The following is a 22,198-nucleotide window of genomic DNA, read 5'->3' on the forward strand; positions in this document are numbered from 1 at the left end:
TGTGCACCTTAAATTTCAGTTATGTGACATAAAGCTGGTTGACTTGAATCTCAGAGTCAGTAGTGAACCTTAATGCAGTTTAGCACCTTAATGTCACTAATGCACCTTCATGACATCAGCTATGCACCGGAAAGTTTGATGTGCACCAAAGTGTTGGTTATGCACCTCAATGTTATGATTCACCTTTAAGTATATTATGCATGAGTCAGGTATGCATATTAAAGTCAACTACAGCATGCAAAGGAAGAAAATGGATGGGATGGGGGAGGGTGGAGGGGGGGGGGACTTCCACATAATCTAAAGGCGGGCTGAGCGCTCAAGAATGCGACCCGTCCACATGTTGTCAGCAGAAATGTTAGGCACGAGAAGAGCGCACCGCACCAGACAAACAGCCTGAGAGCGGCACAGACACTAGAGAATACTTTGAATTATTTGTCCTTAACCGACAGAGGAGGAATATTTAAATAACATCCATCCACTCTCAAGTTGGAGTATTTTTCTCTCTCACAAGAGTATGATGCCCAATTCTCCCCGTATGCCTTACTGCACTTGAGTCTGTAGCAAAGGGAAAGAAATGGAGACCTTCACGCCGCCTGATATCTTCAATTCAACTGACCTAAACAAGATTTTATGTCATTTGGGCATCAGGAATGTTTCGGAGTGTGAGAGCGAGCAGGACCCTTCACCAGAGCCTAAAGGTACAGTGAATCAATTTATTTTACATCACCAGCGAATGCTATCAAATATATTTTTCTTATAGTAGATCGGTGTGTTTAAATACGATGATATAGGCGTAGACCGTGTTCCTAATCAAACCATTTATCTTCAGTTTATGCAAATAAAAGAAAAGAGCCACTGCTTTGGGCATTCTTTGTGTGTCAGTGCGCATTACGCACATGGCCCAAGTCCTCCAGAAGGCTAATGCAGTGTTATGTTAGTGGTGACACATATGTTGTCACTGCACCCTCGGTCTGCCAATGTCATGAGAAAAAAAAAGTGCCATTACGCAATTTATGGCAACAGGATAGAGAATTAATAGAGAACACATTTTTGCGCATTTGTTTAGTTTAAATCTAAAAGAAAGAACGTAAGAATTCAGATATTTCATTGTGGCAACATAAGAGATTCAACTTGCATTTTGTCAATTATTTGGTAATATTGGAGATATTTTGCAGAAGAGTTCAATTTTATGTGAGAACACGGGTCAACATAGGACACATTTACAGATTAACATACCAAGAGTCTTCCCCCCCCCCCCCCCCCCCCCACTGCTACCCTGTTTAATCTGCTCTCAGATATCAACCAGACGGTTCGGATCGTCCTCTACAGCCTCATCTTTCTCCTCAGCGTCCTGGGCAACAGCCTCATCGTCGCCGTCCTGGTGAGGAACAGGCGCATGAGGACCGTCACCAACCTGTTCCTGCTGTCCCTGTCCGTCAGCGACCTGATGGTGTCCCTGGTCTGCATCCCCTTCACCCTCATCCCCAACCTCATGAGGGACTTCATCTTTGGCACCGGGATCTGCAAGCTGGTCATGTACTTCATGGGTGAGGCGAATTTAAGGATTATTCATCATATGGGCGTTCAGGGGTCTTTCAGTTAAAATACATTGGTCCCACATCAGCCTTAACCAACCCCAAATTTGACCATTTTGTTGACTGATTCCTGAATTCATCATTATCCCTCAAAGCTGATTGTGGTCAACTTTATAAAGGAACATGAAATCAGTTGAAAGCAGGCCACATTTCTTTCCAATTTTGCAATTAAAGCGTGACGTAAGTATGTAAAAATGTTTCACTGATGCTTCACTGAAACCCTTTTATGGCTCTCTTGTGGTTGATGTCATGCTCATTTCAGAAGAAAATAAATCAGCTGGACAATTGTTGTTTTTTTTGTGTGATTATAATTGCACTGAAATAGAGAAGCAACATTCAAGTCATTTCAGGCCATGTTGTGCTTAAGATGCATATCACTGCGTGTCCAAATGCTCCTGTGGTTTAATGAGCCTGAGCTAAAAATAAACCACTCAGGTCAGAGGAAACATGTGTTGTCAGAACGCGTCGTTGTACCTGAGGCCAAATTTATTGCAACAGTTAAATTTTTTCACAGTTGACTTTGTTTCCTATTTTTGTGCAACCCATAGTCCGTTGTGTCCATGTATTATTCCAGGATGTATCAATTCAGAAATACTTCCATATTTATTCATCATTGGCATAGCTAACGAACAAAGAATGCAATTTATTCCAAATCAGATGGAACCATAATGAGGAGTATAAAGGCCCCTCCAGAAAAATATGTGCTGTTTTCCCTTGACTTGTGTGGTTTTTTTTTGGTTTTTTTTCGCTGTACAGTCAAACTTGTGTGCAGATTTCTAAAGCGATACACACAATCCAATTAGGTCCAACATGCATACAAAAATGTGGTGAAAGTGATTAACAGTTATCTGCATTAACTTTATTTTTCTGACCAATTACATTCTGAAAACAACAAACGATTGAATCTTTATATGGCCAACTAGCAAGCAGTTGCAGTCGTTGTTTCTGGGGAAATGTAGTATTCTCTTTTAGACTTCTTTTTTGTTTTTGCTTTGTTTTTGGTCTCAACCAGCTCCTATGTTATTCCCTATAAGCATAAGTTTTGGAGGTAGTTTACGGGGGTTGTTGTTGTTGTTGTTGTAATTTTTTTAAGCGTTTCTTTTGATAAAAAAAAATAAAAAAATATGTGAGAGATTCGGGATATTAATCTATAGTCTTGAGCTTGTCATCGTCTCTGGTTAGATCCCCAGCTCCTGCAGACACATGTCCGATGTGTCCTTGGTCAAGACACTTTACCCTTATCCCCCGCTGCTTCATCGGTGTATGAATGCATATGTATGGGATTAGTTCATTCTGATGGTCTCACTACATAGCAACCACTGCCATCAGGGTGAGAACGGGTAGGTGTGACGCTTTGAGTAGTCAGAAGACTAGAAAAGCGATACACAAGCTCAAGTCCATTTACCATTTAGCTGATTTTTTTTTCATGTTGTCACTCTTTCTTTATATCCTCACATATAAAACATACTGATAAAAGCACATTTATGTTGGAAGTATCTTGTGTCAAGTAGTTTAACTCTCAAGATGAAAACATTTGCATATACGGTATGTTGAAGTTTTGGTGCAGCCAAATGGATAGATGTTGTGTGTTTTTTTTAAAGAGCCCATATTATGCCCTTTTTGGGGTTCGTATATTTAATCTATGTACCTACTTTTGTACATTCACTATAGCTAAAGTTCTAAAAAAGTGTCTGTTTTCATGTACTGCCGCTCCATGCACCGGCTCGCTTCTGACTCTCTCTCTAAGGCTCTGAAGTGCCCACATTCAGAGTCCCCACGTGTGCCAAGTCTGATCTGATTGGTCGGCCTGTCAGCTCTGCGCTAATTGGTCAGTCGCTCAGCACGGTTCTCGGAAATGTCACGCCCCTTTTACCATATTGGGAATGCAGCCACTTTGGCTCTGAGGGGAGCATAAACATTAGCACCTTAGCAGTACTGTGCTGCTGCAGGCTGCGGCATATGGTGGGCGTGCTACAGAAGTAAATGGGCGTGCAACATGAGCTGCTGGGCTTGCCACAACGAGCCAATGGGCTTAGATCAGTGATATCACACTGACAAGACGTCACACTGACAATTTGTTTTGAGGGGGGCTAGAACCGAGCGTTACATGCGGCTAATGCTGCAGCTAACAGGAGGACGTGGAGAAGCCGCGTTTACGCAGACTTTGAATTTTTGCACATAGATGTGCCTACAGGTCACGGTCACGGTCATACCCCACAGGAAAACACACTAAAGAGCATATAAAACCAGAAAAAGCATAATATGGGACTTTTAATCCGTGTAATAAAACTGTGTTAAGGGCAAATGGTAACAGAAAAATATTAGCATTTCAACCCTTAATCTAAAAGCTTTTCTGCAGGCCATCTAGACAAAGATGCTGAATGTAAGACAACTTATTACGAGTAAAAACACTTCATGATCTGCTTCAAAACTTTAAAAAAATGATGCCCATTGCAGTTGTCAATTTTTATACCAAATCATAATATAATGTTTTACAAGGGTTTTTTTTTTTTTTTTTAAATCCTCTGGTTCTGCTCGGAGCTTTGTAATAAGATCTACTATGTAGTCATACAGATGATACTCTTTTATCAATATTAGATTTTCATCTAATAACAACTCCGCCAGGAAATCTGATTTTCAATGTTCTTAGCACTTCCTGTTGCTCATTTTAACTGCTCAGTGAGATCAGAGCGCTGTCATCCAGTATAATTACCTCATTTGTTCATACGTTTATCTGTTTATGTGTCCCTCGTCTCAGATTGCGTGATGTGATCGTTTGTATTTTTAGCTCTTCTTGTTTTTGTTACTGTCTGTGTTTAGGCTGATTCAGTAACCTGCAGCACAGGATGCTGTCACTGCTCAGCAGTTACATTTGATGTGACCAGACATTAATGTACCATAGCCGTTTAGTAAACACATTAACATGTGTTTTTGATTATTATGAAGCTACTGCAAGGGATCCAGTTACTTCTGCTTAGCTTATTAAGACTGACATTAGTGTAAATGGTAGTTATGGCTCTGACTTTTTTTTCTTGTGAATTTGAAACAACATGTGTGTTTGGTGAATTTTGAATTGTCTATAAGTGTAATTTTTCATCTTCGGAGCTAGACTTGCTTCTCTCCTAGTTTTCATTTGTTATGCTAAGCTAAGCTAACTATCTCCTGGCTGTACATTCTTATTTACTGTGCAGAAATGAGAGTCATATCAATATTTTCTTCTAACTCTCTTCAAGGAATTAACAAAAAAGTATCTATGGTGTTTGTGTTAAATATGTGAAATTATTTATGATGATTTGGTTTAAATGTTTAACATGAACTATTTTCTTGTTTGTGAGTTATTGAAGCCTGTATACTTCACATGTCTTAGCCAATCAGATCTCAACACTGACATATTGCCTATAATCTATGTTTGGATTTTCTGATCTGTGCAGGTGTCTCGGTAAGTGTTTCTACATTTAACCTGGTGGCCATCTCTCTGGAGCGCTACAGCGCCATTTGCAACCCACTGACCTCCAGGACGTGGCAGACCAAATCCCACGCTGCGAAGGTCATCACTGCTACCTGGGTGGTATCCTTCATCCTGATGCTGCCTTACCCCATCTCTAGCACCCTGAAGCCCTTCACCCGCCTCAACAACAGCACAGGGCACATGTGCCGCCTGGTTTGGCCCAATGATGTCATCCAGCAGTCCTGGTGAGCTGCAAATAAGTGCAATAAGGAGCTTCATACATTTATTTTCCCAGCAGGGTGTCTTTGCACTCAGTTGCCCCGTTGAATGATTTTCCCTGTCTGGTTCTGCTGGTGTGAGACGACCACGTGGGGAAAGACTTCAAGCATGACGTAACTGACCCGTTCTTTATGTCTTGAGTTTGTAAAAAGAAATATTCAGTTATCATCCTGAAAATAAGAAAAGTCTTGTCCATATTTTCATCTTCTTCTTTAAATTCAAGGACAGAGGTTTATAATATTAGCAGAGTGGCTTTGCTCGGGGCTTGATTATAATTTGATGCATCAACTTACATCCCCCAAATTCCCCCCTCGCAGGTATGTGTCCCTGTTATTGCTGCTCTTCCTAATCCCTGGGATCGTCATGATGACTGCCTATGGACTCATCTCCCTAGAGCTGTACCGGGGCATCAAATTTGAGTTATCCAACAGGAAATCCAGCAGAGGTATGAAGCAAGAATCTCTTTTTAAGGGCAAAGCCAGAATTATTTGGTATTTTTTCTTTGGATAATCTAATTGAAACATAAGGACATAAGGCCACAACAAAGAGACGTTTATCTTTACTAAAACTAATCACAGAAGATTTGAGCAAATGTAACTCAGGAAAATACTTTCATGAATAGCAGCCTTTGCTTCTAGGATTGCCATTGCCTGCGTTTGATCTTTAATGGTGATACAATTGCATCTTTCACTCTATATTGTTTCTTCTCACTCCCTCTCCCCTGACAGACAGACAATCCAGCACTGGCAGCATCAAAACCGGTGACAATGACGGCTGTTATCTGCCGCCGACCAAAAAAAAGAGCATCACAGGCAACTTACCCAGTTCCAGCAGTCAGCTCATGATGAGCCGAGTGTGCGGCAGCAGCTCTACGGCGAACCTGATGGCCAAGAAACGCGTGATCCGCATGCTCCTGGTCATTGTCTTCCTCTTCTTCCTGTGCTGGACTCCCGTCTTTGTGGTCAACGCTTGGCAGGCGTTCGACAGGCGCTCGGCCTACCGCCTCACTGGTGCTCCGATCTCCTTCATCCACCTGCTCTCCTACACCTCGGCCTGCGTCAATCCCATCATCTACTGCTTCATGAACAAGCGCTTCCGTAAGGGCATGCTGGCTACGTTCACCTGCTGCAGCTGTTTGAGGCGGAAAGGCGGAGGAAGTGGAGACTTAGGCAGGTCAACGGGAACTGGAACAGCTAAAGGGGACAGATCTAGAGTGGGGGGGAATTCCAATGAGCAGAACGGTCATACCCCGCCAAGCGGAGCCAGCACACGCTTCACCTACACCGGGATCCGAGCCTCAGCCTGGAGTGAGCTGACTTAAAATGGATTGCTGCGAGTGTGTGTGTGTGTGTTTGTGTGTGTGTGTGAGTGTGTGTGTGTGTGTGTTTGCGAGTGGATAGGCCTGGGTGAAAACGAGGTAAAGCCCTCTCAGTGCTTATAGTCGTTTATGAGAAGCTACTTCGCTTTTGCTTGGAGTTTGACATGACATGGGTACAACAGTTGAAGTGGAGTAGAAGTGCTGTACTTACAGTGCTTTGACAACTGATCCACACATTGAATATACTTCCCAAACGTCTGCAGAATCCAGGGTGGAGTCAGTAAATATGAAGCCTTGCAAGGAAGCAGAAAAGTAAAAAGTTTGACGCTCATTAACTCACTTGAAGTCGTTCCCCTACCACAACCATTCAGAGCTGCATATAGAGCTGAATAAAGGTCCAATTGTCTTTCCATACAGTTTGTTTTTCATGGAACAAAATGCATTAGGCAAAATATAGGGGAGATAGGGGTTGGTTGTCACACGTTTTACTCTCACATTATTAATACAAATCTAAATCTTAAAATAGCCATTCTTCTGCTTGTTGGAAAGCTTTAAGTAATGGGTTAAATTGTGATTTTATTTGTATAAATTATTTTACCTGCAGAAAAAAAAGAGAAAGGTCTGCCCACTATTCAGCTCCCAAAGAGCAACTTTATTAAGGGCAACGTTTCGATCCGAAAAGATCATCTTCTGACAAATACAGCAGGAGACAAGCAGTCTTTTCTGAAGTTTGGCCATTAGCAAAACAATCATTATCACCTGTTGAACAGAAAAACAGGGACAATGAATACAACAGCCACAAGAGGGTGAAAAATATACTCCAGGAAGCATCAATTATTTTACCACCAAGTGTATTCCCCATCATAGAAAACAAACCCTATCTGACTTTGTTAAAGGTTTTATCTTAGCTGCAATATTTTTTAAGCTAGCAAATGAAAAGATTCCAGGTGTAATTCTGTAAGTGTAGACATGATGAAATAGCGCCCTGTAGTTTGGCTGTGAGAAAGACACTGTTACAACCATCCCTGATCTCCTTTATTCAAGGATCAGCTTATCAAAATACAATTCAAAGGGTGTAAATAAACTCCGATGAAGCTAGTTTACTCCTAGGTCTTGCCTTTGTTTTTGTTGCTTTGTTTGTTTGTCAAAGCGCCAAAGTCCGACTAAACCAACGACTGCTATGATGAGGACCAGCCCATGTTTTTGTTTTTTATGTAATTTTCCTACTTTTAAGGCAGCCATAAATGCCTTCATTATTTTTTAAGAACATGGTGATTACATTGATACCACTATCATGTCTTTTAGCTAGAGCATAGGTGGACTTAGCGTCGCGATAAACAAGAGTGGCTGGCAGGAAACTACTCGCTAATAGCTGCTAACCTCTAAAGATAAGTGTTAAAGAGCCCATATTATGCCCTTTTTGGGGTTCGTATATTTAATCTATGTATCTATTGTATTTGTCGTTATTGGTCAGTTGCTCAGCACGCGTCTCGGAAATTTCAACATGAGCTGCAGGGCTTGCTACAACGAGCCAATGGGCTTAGAGCAGTGATATCACACTGACAATGACGTCAGACTGACAAATGTTTATCGAGGGGGGCTAGAACCGAGCGTTACATGCGGCTAATGCTACAGCTAACAGGAGGACGTAGGAGAAGCCGCGTTTCCACAGACTTTGAATTTTTGCACATAGATGTGCCTAAACATGCACAGGACACTTGGAAAACACACTAAAGAGCATATAAAACCAGAAAAAGCATAATATGGGACCTTTAACATTTTCCATATATTTTTTTCATCCTCATTTACACAGAGGCAGTGAAAAAGGCTCAGCTGTATCAGTTAATTCTCTGTATGCTAAGCTAAGCTAATAGCACCCTGCATCGAGCTCCACCTTAAGTGGAGAGCGAAAGCAATTTATTTTATTTAGCTTTTTTCCCTGGTCGCATATTTAGGATTACATAAATCAAACTTCTTTATAGAAATATCTGCTATTTGTTGAAACAGATTCATAAAGAAATGTTAACAGGAAATGAGCATCAGTTATCCTAAAAAAATAAAAATAATGGCCTGATTGGTTCCATATATTTATTTTCAAGTTCTTTTTAAAGAGTACTTATTCTGCTATTTTCAGGATTGGCTGCCTGTCACACTGCGGTTATCTGTACTCGGCAGTTTCAAAACAGTCCTTAAGCGCACAAACAGTGTTGCCCTTGTCCTTGACCTAATCTGTGTGTGTGTGTGTGTGTGTGTGTGTGTGTGTATGCGTGTGTTTACTGTGGCAAGGAGACAGGCCTTATCATTTAGTGAGACTTTTCCCACCTGTATCCTCTCTCTTCAAAAGAGTGAATTCCCGGCATTACCCTCCTCATTTCCAGTGATTCTAGCAGTTAAAAAAAAACAGCATTTATGTAGCAAATGTGTTTTTGTATTTTTTTTGTTGTTGAAAGATTTCTTTAAATGCATACCGTGCCTAATTTGACAGAGATCCTGTTGAACATATGATTGAATGTAATCCCAGAGACTTTTCACATATGATTGTGATTTTTCTTTTTGTCATGTGCAAACACACAGCTCAATTCTGAATAACATACTGTCTTTTTGAACATGTAAGACCTCGAGTTCCCGGTTTGTTACTGTCGGCAGTGACTCATGGTAGAGAAACTTGGAGCTTTTAACGGCTTTTAATAAAAGTGAGTCAAGAAGGACAGAGGGCATCAGAGCCAAGAAAAGCGAGAGAGAGAGCGAGAGATTGAAAATCTGTTGGGACTCCTTCCCAGCGGTAAGAGATCCATTTGGACAAACACGTGATCCTCTTCACCCTGCAGCCGCTGGGACACACTCAACTGTAACTGCGAGGAAGAAGAAGAAGAAAATGGCTTAAAAAGGACACATCTGTTGTTTTTGTTTTCTTAAATCAGTTGATGCCTCTGGTGACAATTAAAAACACAACGTGAGATTTGATATCACTTTTTTTATTTTTCATTTTTATGCCAATATTGCAAGTTTTTTTCTCCTTTTTTTTATTTTAATGACATACAGATTTTTGAGCATGATCTGGAGCTGCAATATGTACAAAAACAAAACTAATGTTATGTTATAAAAAAAAAAAAACAACGTCCCCTTTGTATTTTATTGCTAAATGTTACAAACGGCACAGGTTTCTACCATCAGCAACCCTTTGAGCACTGAGTATAACTACCACAATGACACCTCTGCTTACCATTTACTAGAATAATACACAGATACAGTGAGAGTGAAAGAGAGTGGAGAAGAAGGAGAAGAAGTAGTGGAGGAGGAGGGACAACAAAAAAAAATGATCCAAGTGTAGCAAAGCTAGCATAACAGGCTGCGTGTTAAAACAAAACAAAAACAGGAGGAGGAAGGAGGGGAAACTCCAAATGTACAAACATAAACATGAGCGATAAAGAGTGAGGATGAAATGTGTACGAGAAAAAAGAGAAAGGTTAGCGCTCTGTAGTGCAAACAGCCAAATAGTCTGAAGGAGAAGTAAGGCTGAGTGCGACAGAGAAGGGCTCCACACTCCTTTTTTTTTTTTGTATTTGTTTAAAGCTGCCTCTCACTCTGCCCTGTTTTTGTTTAGCAGTGCATGAAAACTACATTATAAAAAAGACATTTGGCATATTAGAGGATACATACATTGTTCAGAGCTCATTATAAAAAAAAAAACACAAACACAAAAAGAACAGCTGCTTTTGGAAGAGCAAAATATGACCAGACACACACACACACACACACGCAGAGAAAGAAACCAGTTAGCATCGCTAATGTGATAGCGTTTATTTGTTGCTAGGTTAATGTAGCGTGTTTTTGAAGAAGTCATGTAACATTTTTGACCACTTTTGATGCTTTCTGTATCCTCCCAATCTCTTAAAAGCATTATTTTAAGAGAGAAAAACAAACTGTAAACTAGCTCAGATTGTCAAGGCGATACATTTTTTTTATTCATTTTTTTTTTAACAGCATGCATCACCCCCTTTATTAGCTTGAGCAAATGTGACAAAGCCGCTCTGTTCAGACTCGCGTGAGGAGATGATGAAGAGGCGGGGGGGGGGGGGGGGAGGTAAAGAGGCGTCTCGACTTGTAAACAAAAACCCAAAAATATCGGGGCTCTAGGGAGGGAGAGTGGGAGGGGGTGTGTGTGACGCAAATGCAGAGGCTTTGTTAAAAAAAACAAAAAAACACTCGCTTAATGTAGAGCTAGTAAACAAACAAAAATAAAAAATAAAAGGATAAAAACACTCAAGTTAGAAATCTACAGTTAAGATTTTGTGACCTCCATCCTGCAGAGTAAAGGGTTCAGGAAGAAGCGCAGAAATTTATTTGGATGCTACACTTGTCGCTGCAGCACCGACGACATCCTCCACGGTTTCCGGGATAGACAGGCAGTGGCCTCTTTCTTTTTTTTTCTTTTTTTTTTTTTGTTAAATACACTCCCAGGCCGACCTAGGCAGCATGGGCGATAATGCACTTTTCTTTTTTTTTTTTTTTCTTTTGACATAAGACAAGGGGGAGACTTTGTACCAATAATTTAAAAAATATCAATTTTACAATATAAAACATTTAACATTAATGACTGACAGGTGGGCGAGGGTAGTGTAAAGGGGGCATAACTTAATCTATTTCTTTTACATTGGTAGGGTGCAAGCGAATCCTTTTTTGTTCCTATTTCAAGGGGTGTTTTTTTTTTTTGTTTGTAAGAAGAAAATACTTCATTTTCAGCAGACATTCAAGTTACAGTCTCGTTGTTCATTTTGTTTTGCCGGTTGTGTATACAGTCGTACTGTAATACTTCAAAATTCACAAGTATTGCCTTAAAATGTTTATCCAAAATCATCAGACATTTTGGATCGTGGTGGAAGACAGAAAACCCCCGAAGAATCTCAAGGTTTTTCTTTGTTTTTGGAGAGCACTCTTTAAAATGGAGCGAGTCTGACTCATTCCATTACAGCAACTACATATGACACGCACGCACACGCACACGCACACACACACGCACACGCGCACACGCACACACACGCACACGCACACACACGCGCACACACACACACACGCACACACACACGCACACACGCACACTTGCTGGCTGGTGAACTAGTGCTCAGGCGGACTAAGACAATGAAATGACATGTACAATATTGCTGTTATGTTTGGGAAACGCACATCCTCGATAATACACATTTAAAGGCCTTTATGCTCCTGCAGGACACGCAGCAGTCGCCATGGATACGAATGAGTGCAACTAACTCGGACAGCGAGTTTAACAATGAACACATGCTTTGTTTGTTTTTTTTTTTCTGCAAAGATAATAAAACTACAGGAGATTTTTTTTGTTTGTTTGTTTTCTTAAAAAAGAAGGCTGAAAAGAGCTTTTACGGCGCTCGTGAGACGTTGTACCAAAAGTGAAAAGGTGCTGGGCACCGCATGAGAATAATAATTAAAAAAAAGACGGGTGTAGTTGTACTTGTACACCATCAAAAGAAGGCGTAGATGTCCTTCAGAAGGCTGCTTTAGAGTGAAGCTGCAGCGATGAGCTCGGGGAACAGCAGAGCTCCTGTGATAGGAAGCGAGGCGTTTGTTTTTTTGTTTTTGTGCTATGCACAGGTTCTTCCATGGTGAGTAAACAGCAGATAAGAGAGCATGAAGGATGTTTTTTTTTTTGTAGTAATTAAAGTTATCAGTAAGGCCACATCAAATTGAAAAGTCTTTTTGGAGTTAAATGCCAGAAGAAGTACAGCACACACTTGGAAGACACCTCGCTAGGTTTCCCGACGTTATCTGATGCGTTAACAGTGACCAATAGAGCGACAGATTACAGGATATGACTGTAGATATGTGACCCTTCTGACTGCGTGCACAGTAAGAATAAACAGTACTAAGGCTATCTTTGAAGTACATTAAAGATGACTTGTTTTTGTAACCGTGGAAGTCTACTTTCTGACGTTTTCTGCAAACGTTGCTATGGCTCCGTGTGAGATGTACTGATGTGTATAAGGAGACGTAGCGTACATGTTGAGTATTGCAGGCAAGGCAGAGGCGTTGCTTAAAGCTTTTCTTTTTAAAGACTTCATAAAAAAAACCAATAACAAAACATAGGCCCTCTGAGGTTAATCCCCATTTAAAAAAGAAAACAAAAAAAAAAAAACTTTGCTGATGTAAATAAACAACCCAGACTTCAGATTTGTTTTTTCCCCAAAAGAAGAAGCAAAGAGTATCAAAACAACAAAAAGGTCAGTCCAAAGACTGAAAAAGCAGGCGTTTTGTAAGGTCACAATAACATACAGGCCGGGTTTTTTGGACCTTGAAAAAGGGGGGAAACAAAGCCCGGGCTCAGAGGAAGAATAGAAACTATTTGGTAACAAAAGTGTACTATATGTTTAATACAAAAAAGGTATGGAGAAAAATGTACCTTTACTAAAGCTTATACAAGATCCTTGGTCCATAAAAACTATTTCATCGTCATGTTTTCTGTGTGTCCCTCTGCATCCTTGCGCTCCCTCCAACAACATTACATCCAGCCGCCCTTTAGGGAACCACAAAAGAAGGCAAAACAACCAAAAAAAACCAAAAAGAAATATTTATAAACAAAAAGTGGGAGGGGCTTTGGGCGGTGCAAAAAATATACTTTTCCTCTCAAGAGAATATTTTGTACACAATGGATGTATTGTTGTTGTGGTTTATTCCCCCACCCCCCCCCGTAGAAAGGTGCTGGTACTCTGAGCCTGCAGGAACTTCTCTCATTCTAAGCACCACAAACTGGAAAGGCAGGTCCCTAAAGTAACCACGGGAGGGGAGCGTGGCAAGGAGCACTTTTTTATTTTATTTTCTTTCTTCCGCGTATTCCCATTCGCTGAAAACGTTGTAATGTTGCTCCTCCTTCAGATATTTCCCTGCGTTTGCTCCCTTCTCCTGCCAATTTCAGCTCCTTTGTATCCAAAATCCAAACGCAGCACTTAAAAGAGTGAGTCAGTTTTTTTTGTTTTGTTTATAATTTCCCATAGTCTTTATACGCCTTGCGATACGTTTCCTCTCAAGGCATATTGTGTTGTGGCCCCCCCCGGTGTGCGTTAGGAGACCACAGCGGCCGCGGCGGTGGAGGACGAGGACGTGACTCCCGCGTTGGAGGTGCTGTTGGGGCCGTAGACGCCAGAGCCGGCGTCCTGGCTGCTGCTGTTGCTGAGCAGGCTGGAGTTTCCGGCCCGCAGGATGGCTCCGGCGGCGCTGCAGTGGGGCCGCGGCCCTGGCTCCGGCGTGTAAGTGAAGGTCAGTGTGGTGGAGTAGATGAGGCCGTCATTCCTAACCAGCGTGACGGGCACCTGGACCGGCTGCCGCACCCAGCGCCAGCCCTCGCGGAAAGCCGAAATGTCGGGCACTACGCACAGCATGCTCTCCGCACACCTGGAGGAACAACACAAAGAAATGAATCCACTTTAAAACTACGGCTATGAACATGGTGAGAGCATTACGTTTGAATGAATGGATGTATTTTAGGTCTATATCGTCAAGCTGATATGGTAACATTTCCTGTGATCCTACATGCCCACTACAGCTAGCATTAGCATTTATGAAAAGGGAAAGCCTTCTTCTAGAAGCAGAAACGTCGGGACAAATAAGTCCAGTTGGAAAGCCATCTGCCTTGATGGGTTGGTCACAACATTCATGTAGACGGATGGATAAATGCTGTAATCCCAATATGATCTGCACATGTATCAAAGGTGGGAAAATCTCTTCTAAGATTTAAAGTCGATTCATAACTTCCATATATCTAATTTGGAAGTTATGAAGGGGGCTTATCAGTCACTCCCTGTTAAGTGCTAAGGCTAGCTCTTTAACTCAGTAGAATGCCAAATAGAGCAACAAGAAATTCAGCCACTCTCACTCCTCAAGTATGTACTCATTCATAAACAGACTTTGAATCCATGATTCAATGAATCCAGAATCGTTTTGAAACAAAAAACGATTCTGAAGCGAATCGTGACCCCCCAAAAAAAATCGAAATCGAATCGAATGGTGAGACACCCAACGATTCCCAGCCCTATGTGCTAGGTAAACTGCTGGCGGCCTGTGACTCGGTGCTTCACAACTATCAACACTGCTGGAAGCTGAGAGCTCAACTACGGAATTACAAACTCCCCATGGTGAAAACAGATGATACAAGATTAGTGTTACACAGATGCACAGAAACTGCATGAGGACTTAATTGAATGCAATGGAATTCGTCATGCAGGAAATCAAGTTTGACCTTCACTGCCCTATACCCCCCTAGACCAGAATTCACGGTATTTTACGGTACTCAAGATGTCGGGGAAATCAATAGAGAAACTGTTAACTGTTAAAATAAAAGAAAGTCTACGATTAGATAATACAGGAAATGTACTGCTGAAGAAACAATTAAGTTCATCACACATTCATATCCTTTTCTATTTAAGAACATATGCAGAACACAACCTAAAAGGGAAATGATGTCTTAAACAAGACCCAATAATACAAGAGTATGAATAGACATCAAAGCAGATCAGAGATTCTAACTTGTTGCTGAAGCCAATGTGTGTGGGGTTAAGATACATAATGAAAGACTGCAATGACCAGGATGCACCTCTTTTCTGACAGTATCTCTAATATCACTTTGAAAACCGACCTACGTAACTATCTGAGAGGAGTGTTGTCATGCAGACAGGGAGGTCTGACCGCCTCACAGCTCGGTGGGTGGTTCTGATAAACACACTAGATCTAATCAGTCCTTAAATCTCAGCCTGACAAAGGGACAGCTACATTTCACAAGAGAAAAAAAAAACAATGTAATTTAGCTCTTAGAGAAACTAAGCAGTGCACTTAATGAAGAAAAAGTAAAGACTCATGATTCATCACGGGCTGAACTGATTAATTTAGAGAGAGAGAGAGAATTAGGCTCCAGGAGCTTTAGCTTTCAGAGAACATTTTGAAAGCGTTTCATAATTCAAATTTCAAACTTATTCAAATCTCCATCATGTTCATTAAACCTAAAGCCAATAACTTTCTGCGACTCTAAGATCCACCATAAATCTTTAAATGAAGTTGAAATTGACAATTTGTATGCTAATAGGACTAAAATCAAGCAGGGCTGGTGCAGATAATGGATCTCATTTTGGCTCTGAAATGGAAAGAGGACTTCTATGTGTTCTGTAAAGTCGAGTGTGAATAAAACAAGTTAGAAGAGGTCAAAAAGCTCCAGCCACACTTGGGAGTATGAAAATCAACTTTATAAACAAATAGACGTGATTCAGCTTGTGGACTAATGACCTTGATGAAGGTCACAAGCTGAAACACGTTGGTCTAATTTGTTAATGAAGTTGATCTTCAATGTGTGGCTGGAGCTGTTTGACCTCTTCAAAGCCTTCCACTCTTCATCTTGACAAGTCGTGCCAGGAAATCCGACTGAATATAAAAGTGAGGCAGGTCGAAAAAAAAAAAAAAAAAAGTGTTTAAAAGAAAGTGTGAATGTTGCCCAAGAAGAGACCCACCTGTACATCGTCTCTGCCTCAACGTCTCCGAACCAGACCCGCAGATTTGGAGTGAAGTTCTGTCCCGTCAGCTCCAGCATGGCGACATCTCCACCGCCGTTAAGCTGCGGAAAAAGGAGGAGGAGGAGGAGGAATTTTAGTAAGCTTGCTGGTTGAAAACGACACTGTGAGCAACGTTAAGTTCAGTGAGGAAAGTAGCTGTGTCCTTTTTGTACCTGTAAGCTCTCTACCACAGGCACAGGGGTGACAGGTGAGTGCACGGGGCCCATGCCCTCATAGAAAGTGTATTCGGCCTTGTCTGTGCTGATGATTGTCCAGGAGGCGCCGTCGTTGATCATCTCCTTGTTTGGTTCCTTTGGGCATGGAGTGGCCTGGAAGAATGAGGAGAGAAGGAGACGATAAACTTTAACTCTCCTCAAGTCTGAAATTACACATCCCACATTAGCTTAACTATCGTCCTAATAAGAAACTGTACAAGCTATTAAAGGTGAGAAATAGATGCAGTATTGAGCTTTGGTAAACCAGATGTGGAGGCAAAGGGACCTCAGGCCTGCATTGATGCATGTTTCCCTCACTTGAAACTGGATGATCCTTTCTTGGGAAAGGCACAGGTACATGCGTTCTGTGTCCTTCAGGTAGAAGGCACACTTGTGTAGCTGGGAGACCGGGTCGTCAGCGTCCAGCAGCGCCGTCTGCTTGTCCACTTTACGGATTATCTGAAAGAGAAAAATGACCGAGAGAGAGATTAGCCAATAGGAAGATAGAAAAACTGGGAAAGAGGGGGTACAGGAGAATGAAACAAAAACAGGAAATGAAAGGGGAATGAGGAAATGGAAAAAAAAAACTTCCTATTTAATACCTGAGAGGTTGTTAGCGTAGCTTAGCATTAAGACTAAACAAGGGGAGCATAACTTTTAAAAGTTCTATTTCTTGTCAAAAGTTGCTGTTTTGAGGGATGTCTTCTGCAAATCCAAGAAATAGTTCTGCATATTTACCCCCCCCCCCCCCCCCAAAAAACCCTAACTATTCCTTTAAGATACCGATGAGACAAAGACCTCTGCTTATCTAATGAAGGCTTTTACATATTTTTAATGATAGTTTTATTTGAGTGTATTGTATTCACTATAGTCCTACTTTTGTCAATCCGTTCCCACAAATCAGATCATTAAAGTCTCCTTTTCTTTTTCTGTTCTAATCTCATTTTTTTTCTTGAGTTTTATTAATTTTTTGGATGTTTTAAAAAAAAGACATTGATAGATTATTTTCTCCAGGACCACCATAAAACATGACACATTTTTATATGTCTTTTTGTATCAAGCAGAACAATCTTTAAACATTACAACAACTAAAAGAACAAAGCAATAAACTGAGGAGAAATGTCTCACACACACTGTAAATGTTTTGGTCATACTCAGATTTCAGGATTTCAGGGAATCTACTAGGATCTTTCATCGTAATAAAACAAAGAACTGGTCCAGAGTAAACACCCCTTCTTATTAACAACCATTTATTCTACAGAGACGACAGATGTTTCTTTTACCAGTCTGGGAAGCGCCATGCCCGTGACCGAGCACACCAGCTTGACTGTCTGACCGTAGTGGATGTAACCGTCTCTCACAGTGAACTCCTCTCCTTCTGACTCCTCGTCATCCACTGAAGACAACACGCACGAAAAAAACAAACACAGAAGAAGAAAGAACAAGTCAGGAACGCTTCGAGCTTTGACATTTTCTATAATCACAATCAATCAATCAATCCCTTTTCTTTGTCAGTGAGTCAGGCGTGTAATTACTACAGCGTGGGTTACTTTTGAAATGAACAGAAGAGACAAGCTGTCAAAAAGAGTTCCTCTGTACAATCTGCTGTTCCTCTAAACGCTCTCTTCTCTTTAATGTTGAAGCTGGTGGAGTTTTCTTACACAGGTGGATGTAGAAGGCGCCCCACTGCTGGGAGCTGGCGTGAAAGTTGCCGCCCTCCACGTGGAGGTAGCGTGTGCTGACCGTTTGGGACCGAAGCCGGTTGAAGAGTGCCACCTTGGTCCCTGATGCGATACACACTTTGGACAAACACACACACACAGGTTACACAATGACCTCAACATGAAGTGTTGCTTAAAGGTCTTATAGCTCTGTGCTACATGGGACAAATCAAGGTTACTTGGAACTCAACTTCAGCTACACCACCCTCTAGTGGCAAAAAAATGATACTGATTTATTTTTATTTTTGAAGAGCCTAACAGAGAAAAACAAGTAAAACAGATTTTATAAAACAAAAGATAAATTAAGTCAAGGTTTCATAGATTGTTAAGCAAATAGAAGTATTAGAAGTTACTTAATTCTCCACAAAAAAGCAGCAAAAAACAAACAAATGTAAGCTCTATATAATACATTTAAGTCAAATAAAAATGGACAGTTAACTTAGCTTCAACATACCTATATTCAGTCTAGAGCTAAAATCAACCTTCTGATTAATAAAGTCAATTAAAGTGCATCTTCCACCCAAATTGACCAAAATGTGTGTGAGACACACTCGAGCAGAGACTTACAGTCTGCGTTTTTGAGGGACTGCTTCTTTTTTGAAGGCTTGGAGATGACTTTGATCCTCTTGCTGAGGAAGACACCGATGTCGGCGCTGTTGCCGTAGAACATCTTGACGGACAGCATGAAGTGCTTTCTCTTGTCGGAGTCGGATATGTACAAGGTTTTGGCTGTGCAATAATTCTGGGGGGGGGATGTGATCAGGGGGCAGGTAGAAAGACAAAACAGAATATATTAGACCAAGTCTTTTTCTTGCAAGTTGATTCTATGAGTCAGAACAGTAACTAAAAAACTGACAACTTTATTTTATTCATAACATTTATTAACACTGTTATCACAGATAATGGGTGGCATTTTGGATAGTTGTGTAGCAGGTAAGTAAGAGAGTGTGTGAGTGTGTGTGTGTGTGTGTGTGTGTGTGTGTGTGTGTGTGTGTGTGTGTGTGTGTGTGTGTGTGTGTGTGTGTGTGTGTGTGTGTGTGTGTGTGTGTCTCACCTTTCCCTCTAAGTTCAGCTGCTGCATTTCTTGGTCGCTGTTTCCGATGCCGATGAAGGCGCAGGGCTGCGACTCCTGCTCGGAGCAGCCGTCTCGCTCCATCTGCTCCTTCTTTTTCTTCCAGCCGCTGCCCATCAGGTAAACACAGGGGGGAGGGCAGAAAAACCTGTGCAGAGTCACAGACAGTAAGTATTCAATATTCAATATAGATCAGCAAAGGGACAGAAAAGCAGCAACCTTAAATGGTGATCTCGTAAACCCGACATTATACAGTAAATGACAAATAACTTCTATGCATGTGAAAAACTGTCATTGATTATTTAAGTCTTGTGGGTTAACATTTAATTTCTGGGAGTTACGGATAAATCCAGAAGACTCACATCCCTGATTTAAGAATGTTTGTAATTAAAACCATGAAACCCTCTTTTCTGCCCTCCTTTCACTTCTTTACATTGGCAGCCTGTTGCACTTCTAACAGTTTGATCTTAATCCACTTTCCTGGAATAAAAAGAAGAAAAGATCGACATAACTGGAAAGATATATCAAAAAAATGTAATGGCTTAAAGAGAAAGCCTGTTTGTTTAAAAATACAGATCTGTGACTTTTAATAAAAATTTGGTTTCTTTCAGAGCATTCAGCAGCTTGAAGAAAAAGTTTGGTGGCTTTAAAGATACAATATGTAGATTCTGCCACAAGGGGGCTCTCGAGCAATACTACAATCACAAAAGAGGACGTCAGCTAGCGGGGAATCATGTCAGTTCTCTCTGCTACCCACCCTGGCTTTGAAAACTGCTGCAAATATTAGAGGTAATGTAAGTACTTTACAAAAAAAAAAATATATATATATATATATATATATATATATATAACATGGGTTTAGTCCATTTTTAATGAATGCTTTAAGAGAGTTTGGTGGCTTTAGGAGAACATTTGGTGGCTTTAGGAGAACATTTGGTGGCTTTAGGAGAACATTTGGTGGCTTTAAGAGAAAGTTTGGTGGCTTTAAGAGAAAGTTTGGTGGCTTTAGGAGAACATTTGGTGGCTTTAGGAGAACATTTGGTGGCTTTAAGAGAAAGTTTGGTGGCTTTAGGAGAACATTTGGTGGCTTTAGGAGAAAGTTTGGTGGCTTTAGGAGAACGTTTGGTGGCTTTAGGAGAACGTTTGGTGGCTTTAGGAGAACGTTTGGTGGCTTTAAGAGAACGTTTGGTGGCTTTAGGAGAACGTTTGGTGGCTTTAGGAGAACGTTTGGTGGCTTTAGGAGAACATTTGGTGGCTTTAAGAGAAAGTTTGGTGGCTTTAAGAGAAAGTTTGGTGGCTTTAGGAGAACGTTTGGTGGCTTTAGGAGAACGTTTGGTGGCTTTAGGAGAACGTTTGGTGGCTTTAGGAGAACGTTTGGTGGCTTTAGGAGAACATTTGGTGGCTTTAGGAGAACATTTGGTGGCTTTCAGAGAAAGTTTGGTGGCTTTAGGAGAACATTTGGTGGCTTTAGGAGAACATTTGGTGGCTTTCAGAGAAAGTTTGGTGGCTTTAGGAGAACATTTGGTGGCTTTAAGAGAAAGTTTGGTGGCTTTAGGAGAACATTTGGTGGCTTTAGGAGAAAGTTTGGTGGCTTTAGGAGAACGTTTGGTGGCTTTAGGAGAACGTTTGGTGGCTTTAGGAGAACGTTTGGTGGCTTTAAGAGAACGTTTGGTGGCTTTAGGAGAACGTTTGGTGGCTTTAGGAGAACATTTGGTGGCTTTAAGAGAACGTTTGGTGGCTTTAGGAGAACATTTGGTGGCTTTAGGAGAACATTTGGTGGCTTTAAGAGAACGTTTGGTGGCTTTATGAGCTTTCAGAATGTTGTTGGGACATGTTGATGAAGAATTTTTTAAGTATAACAACAGATGGGACTAGAAATCTGAAATTGTCTGGCATTAATGTCGACATTGATTGCCTTGAAAAAAACTTAATTAAATCAACAGATGGAAATGATGCTTCCTGGACACAACAGCAATTTATTTTAGTGGAAGAATAAATCATGTATCATCGCTCAAACATGGATCGACATGCATCTCCTATTTTCTACCACTAGAGGGCAGACCTGAACTGATCTTTAAAAAAGAGAGTAAGGACACTTTTTTTTTTAAATCAGCATACTGTTTATATACAACCAGTCTTTCCTCAAGCTGTCAGGCCTCATTAATCAGATGCTAACATGAGTTGTTCAGCATGAACCTGATCTGTTCAAACAAAGCAGAACTACAAACAAAAAGTGACTCTTTTTCATTCCAGGATTTCAAACTTCCCCTTCTCTTCTCCTTTGTTACACTTTCAAAGTCAAGTGAAGAAAAATTACAACTTCAAGCTCCCTCAAAGCGACTCATCTCTGAACCGCTTCAGATAAACTTGTGTGCGTCAGTGTGGAACTGGAAAGCGACCTATTTCGCAACACCGGTGTCTGTCTCTGTGGGTGTTTGTCTACTTTCACTCCTATAAAAAGCGCAGACAGACAAGAGGTGGTATGAAAGGAGGAGGAGGAGGAGGAAGAGGGCACATTTGCATTCTCCGTGCGCCTACTTTCTTTTGAATCCCTTGTGACAACGCAGACAGACATGATCGGAGGTGAGAGACTGATGCAAACACCGTGAACATGGGGGGGTTTAAGGAGGCAAAAGGGCTCGTGAAACTCTTGAGTCTGTATATTTGATAAGTTTATCAGAGGAATTCATCTCAGTCTCAACCTCTCAACTTCTTTCTCTCCTGTTTTTTCTCCAACCCTCCGAGGATTCTGGGAGTTGAGAAAACAGTCGGAGGATGGAGGGCTGAAGAAGTTGCATAATAAGAAAGAAGAGAAGAGGGGGGAGGAGGGGAGGAGGGGGGAGAAAAGCTATAAAAGTGAGAGAGTGAGAGGAGGGAAGATGAGAGCAGAGGGACAGGAAGGATTGGAGGAAGAGAAGATGAGTTCAACAGAGCAGAAGAGTAAGATGAAGAATAAGAGTATGAGGGCTTCACCTGAGTGTGACCTT

General features: G+C 41.2%; 2 protein-coding genes across 2 annotated transcripts in view; one reads left to right on the top strand and one right to left on the bottom strand.

The window, feature by feature from the left end:
- The first annotated feature begins 353 nt into the window (after positions 1 to 353).
- On the top strand, positions 354 to 9,597 carry cckar (cholecystokinin A receptor). Its single transcript, XM_020629220.3, has 5 exons — positions 354 to 698; positions 1,296 to 1,547; positions 5,027 to 5,288; positions 5,640 to 5,767; positions 6,051 to 9,597. The coding sequence occupies exons 1-5, from the start codon at positions 575 to 577 to the stop codon at positions 6,641 to 6,643; spliced, it is 1,359 nt and encodes a 452-aa protein (XP_020484876.1). The 5' UTR covers positions 354 to 574; the 3' UTR covers positions 6,644 to 9,597.
- Positions 9,598 to 9,742: 145 nt separating this feature from the next.
- The window catches only part of rbpjb (recombination signal binding protein for immunoglobulin kappa J region b), a 56,263-nt gene continuing 43,807 nt past the window's right edge, over positions 9,743 to 22,198 (bottom strand). The window contains exons 4-11 of the mRNA XM_020629233.3: positions 19,194 to 19,359; positions 18,707 to 18,881; positions 18,080 to 18,217; positions 17,702 to 17,814; positions 16,737 to 16,877; positions 16,377 to 16,532; positions 16,162 to 16,265; positions 9,743 to 14,059 (exon numbers count right to left, since the gene is read on the bottom strand). Of these exons, the coding sequence (XP_020484889.1) occupies positions 13,729 to 14,059; positions 16,162 to 16,265; positions 16,377 to 16,532; positions 16,737 to 16,877; positions 17,702 to 17,814; positions 18,080 to 18,217; positions 18,707 to 18,881; positions 19,194 to 19,359 (1,324 nt within the window). The 3' untranslated portion in view covers positions 9,743 to 13,728. The remainder of the gene's footprint in view (positions 14,060 to 16,161; positions 16,266 to 16,376; positions 16,533 to 16,736; positions 16,878 to 17,701; positions 17,815 to 18,079; positions 18,218 to 18,706; positions 18,882 to 19,193; positions 19,360 to 22,198) is intronic.

Source organism: Labrus bergylta, chromosome 22, assembly GCF_963930695.1.
Source record: "Labrus bergylta chromosome 22, fLabBer1.1, whole genome shotgun sequence".
Taxonomy (NCBI): domain Eukaryota; kingdom Metazoa; phylum Chordata; class Actinopteri; order Labriformes; family Labridae; genus Labrus; species Labrus bergylta.